Genomic DNA, 3,499 nt, shown 5'->3' on the forward strand with positions numbered 1-3,499 from the left:
CTGTTGGTGCATGTTATAAACTGAACTGTCGTTTTTGAGCGGCATGCCGCAGGCTGTGTCATGCACACATTCCGATATCAATGCTTGAAGCCTGATGCAGGCAGAGGGACGACTCTGAAGGGATGTCTTGACGGCTGATCTCGTTGCCTTCCAGCCGCAGCGTTCGCAGTTTGGAGAAATTTGTCACATCCGCAAAGCTGCAGAAACTACCCAGAGTGAACTCTACATCCACAGGACAGAGGGAGAGGCGGGAATGAATTTATTTCTGTACATATACAGTTGTGATATTAGAAAATACTACTCCAGTTACAGTAGTCTAAACATCCAGCATCTCAGCATCTGCCTCGAAGCACAGCATATTAGCTATTCACCAGTTATTTTTAAGAAGGCCCAAGGTAATTTGCTTCATCAGACCTGTGTGAGTGTTGATTGGCATTTTTGATTCAGATGTTCATATTCTAAAACTCAACTTTTTCTAACCGAGCCCACTTCAAACCAATGATCAAGTGCACAGAGAAAATCATGAAATGTTCGTCTGTCCCTATATTGCACATAGGAAGAAGCTTATTGAGGAGCACACGTCTTTTCTAAAAAGACGTGTGTACACAAATGATAAATGAACCATGTGTGTAGCTTACCTTTGATCTGGTTGGTGTGCAGATAGAGAAGTTCCAGTGTGGTGCTCACTGGAGGGATTCTCTCCAGTTTGTTGTAGCTCAAGTCCAGCTATACCAGCCCAGTCACATTAAAGGTATTCGGAGGGACGCCCTTGTCTGTGAGCTGGTTGTGGGCCATCCTGATGTACTGCAGCAGAGTGCAACAGTGCAGGAAGTCCTCTGGTAGAAAGTCGATGGAGTTGGACTCCAGGTAGAGCTGGTGCAGATGTTCAGGGAGCTCCTTCGGGACCTGGGATGAGCTAATGAAAATACTATTGGAGAAATGGAGATGACCTGCTCACCTGATCAGACGCGTGCAAACACACCTAATACCTTTGTCAACTTGTTACTGCTTGCGTCCAGGAGTGTGAGGGATTTCAGTGCCTTCAGTGATATGCTCATGTCTGTGACAGCGTTGTCATGGAGATAGAGGATAGTGAGGTTATCCATGCCCTCTAGGTCTGCAGGTGTTGCCTAGGCAACAGTAGCAATAATTTTAAAGTCTAATGTCTCTTGTGTACAACCAAAACATTTAACGAGAACAGAAAGGGGCTCTGCATGAATGTCAGACTACAAAACACACTTTACCTTTTCGATCTTATTATGGTTGAGTCTCAGGTCACGCAGGGAGCGAGGGAGGTTGGGAGGAATGCTGGTCAAATTGTTGTGTTGCAGATATCAATCAATCCCTCCAGCTTCAGAAATGCCTACAAATGATATAATGTGGGGCATGAGCAGCTCACTGACATACTGTATGTGTTTAACAGTAAATTCAAAAGGAATAAAACCATGAAAAAGTTCAAATCTAAAATTTAAACTCAACAGTGTTGTGCAAAACAAAACAAGCAATTTTAGAAGTTGGAGCAGAAACTTGGAGGGGGGACTTTCATTTTAGCACACTGTTTTTATAGTCGCTACTTCTCCGTTGACGTTCATCGCTCTGCACGTTAACAAAACTCAAGTTCATGTTACTTAAATGCAAAGTGATCCGTTCAGTTCACGGAAAAATCAACTGTTCTGCATGTGTGTGTCTGTGTGTGTGTGGGCAGCAGCTGGCAGGCAGAGAGAAAGGGTAAACAAATTTAATTTGTAGCTTCCAAGACAATGAACAGAAGTGACACTTTCAGGTAAGTTTACATGCTGTTTTCTGTGCTGCAGCTGTGCCTGAAAACTGATGTCAGAAGTGAATGTTTGTTTGGTTTGTTTGTGAAGCTAAGATAGAGGACAAGACTTGTGTTCATGTAAGAGGGAGATTTTAGCTGAAAAGCTAGTCTGGTTGTTGTTCAAGTCTTTTAGTCAGGGTAACCATCGACCTGTGGTAGAAGGGTGACATGACTGCTTGATATTCAAATATGATTTAATATTAAAGGATTTGTTTGGCTGTGTAGAAATAAGTTGTACGACAACTTAGAGCAAAGATAGGGGGCGACATCATGAAACGAAGAATACAAATTTCTGTTTTTATCTCAAAAACTACTGTAGAAGTGACTTACAGAGCAGATATAAAATGTATGATATACCAGGTAAAAATGCAATTTAACTTCAGTTTAATTCTAATAACATAAAAAAACCCCACATTTTGTTCCTTCACTCATGCAGCAATTATCATTTTTCATTGTACAGCCTGTTAACCACCTGCCAGCAATCTGACAGAGACCATCATCACACTGAGCTCACACATACTGTATGTCTGAGTGTGACTGAGGCCTAATGTAAGTTTACCTTCTTGCCAATGGCTTCAGATATCAGCTGGTTGTAGCTACACCAAACTGGTTGCATTGGACAGGGCTGAGTCAGACACAGATGTGATGGCATTGTTCTGGAGGTACAAGTACTTGACATGGGAGGGAATGGCTGGCATGGCTGTCAGGCTGCACCCATCACAGTACATGGCCACAGGGAAAGAAGGAGGGCAGTCACACTTATCTGGACACTCCCCTCCTTTGGCAGCCTGCAGGGAGTCAGAATAGTATCTTTGGCTATGCCAACCGTACAGCCAGGCGAAGGGATCCCTATGTACATGAGAGAGACAGAGCAGGGCAGACAAAAGGCAAACCAGGTGCATGGTCACAGTCAAACAAATCTTCACTGTAGTCTAACAGAGGAAAAACAGAGAGGCAGTGGTACTGAAATTTAAAATAGAAGAAAGTCATTGATAAATCAGGGACTATGTTGGTATCTGTAAACATCTGGATACAGATAAGTTTCAGAGTAAACCAACAATAAAAGCTGTGCTCTTTTGCTTATCTTCAGTATCCATTAAAGGCAGGTTCCTCTCTCATTTAGAAATAAAGTATTAGCAAAAATAAATGAAAAAATATTCATAAGACACTAAAATGTAAAAATAAAAACTTAGCAAAAGTGTAACCACTGATACTTTCAGGGAGTAAGGAAATATTCTTCAACAAAGCTGTCTCTTAAATGTAAAGCCAGCCATACTGTTTTCATATTGAGGTTAGAACATGCAAAGGTGCAGTACAGATACAAACTTTGTTTTGGAACTGCCTGTAGAGAGGCATGGTCTTAGGAGTATTACAAATAAACCAGAGAGGAAGCACTGAAAAAAGAAAAAACTTGCCACTAATGTCAGATTTATATACAGTATATATATTCAGTAATTACCCTCTGATTTTCTAGAACAAAAAAAAAATCTGCAACAAAATGATGAATGTACTATAAGATTTCACAAAGTGAACAGATCCATCACACATGCATATGCACACAGACACACACCTACATGATCAAAGAAACTGACCCTCTGTGTGCTCAGGACTGGAGGAGACTCTGATAAACACTTTGTTAAAAACTTTCTTCCCCTCTATGCTCTTTTTTAAAGTTCTGCC

At 41.4% G+C, this 3,499-nt stretch overlaps 1 protein-coding gene across 1 annotated transcript in view; it reads right to left on the bottom strand.

Annotated features, from left to right (window-relative positions):
• Positions 1-27: 27 nt before the first annotated feature.
• The window catches only part of fmoda (fibromodulin a), a 4,250-nt gene continuing 778 nt past the window's right edge, over positions 28-3,499 (bottom strand). Inside the window, 7 exon segments of the mRNA XM_020593221.1 lie at positions 28-222; positions 639-906; positions 990-1,130; positions 1,245-1,336; positions 1,339-1,363; positions 2,379-2,418; positions 2,420-2,668. Of these exon segments, the coding sequence (XP_020448877.1) occupies positions 59-222; positions 639-906; positions 990-1,130; positions 1,245-1,336; positions 1,339-1,363; positions 2,379-2,418; positions 2,420-2,668 (979 nt within the window). The 3' untranslated portion in view covers positions 28-58.

This window comes from Monopterus albus, unplaced genomic scaffold (assembly GCF_001952655.1).
Source record: "Monopterus albus unplaced genomic scaffold, M_albus_1.0 scaffold18.1, whole genome shotgun sequence".
NCBI classification, from domain to species: Eukaryota; Metazoa; Chordata; class Actinopteri; order Synbranchiformes; family Synbranchidae; genus Monopterus; species Monopterus albus.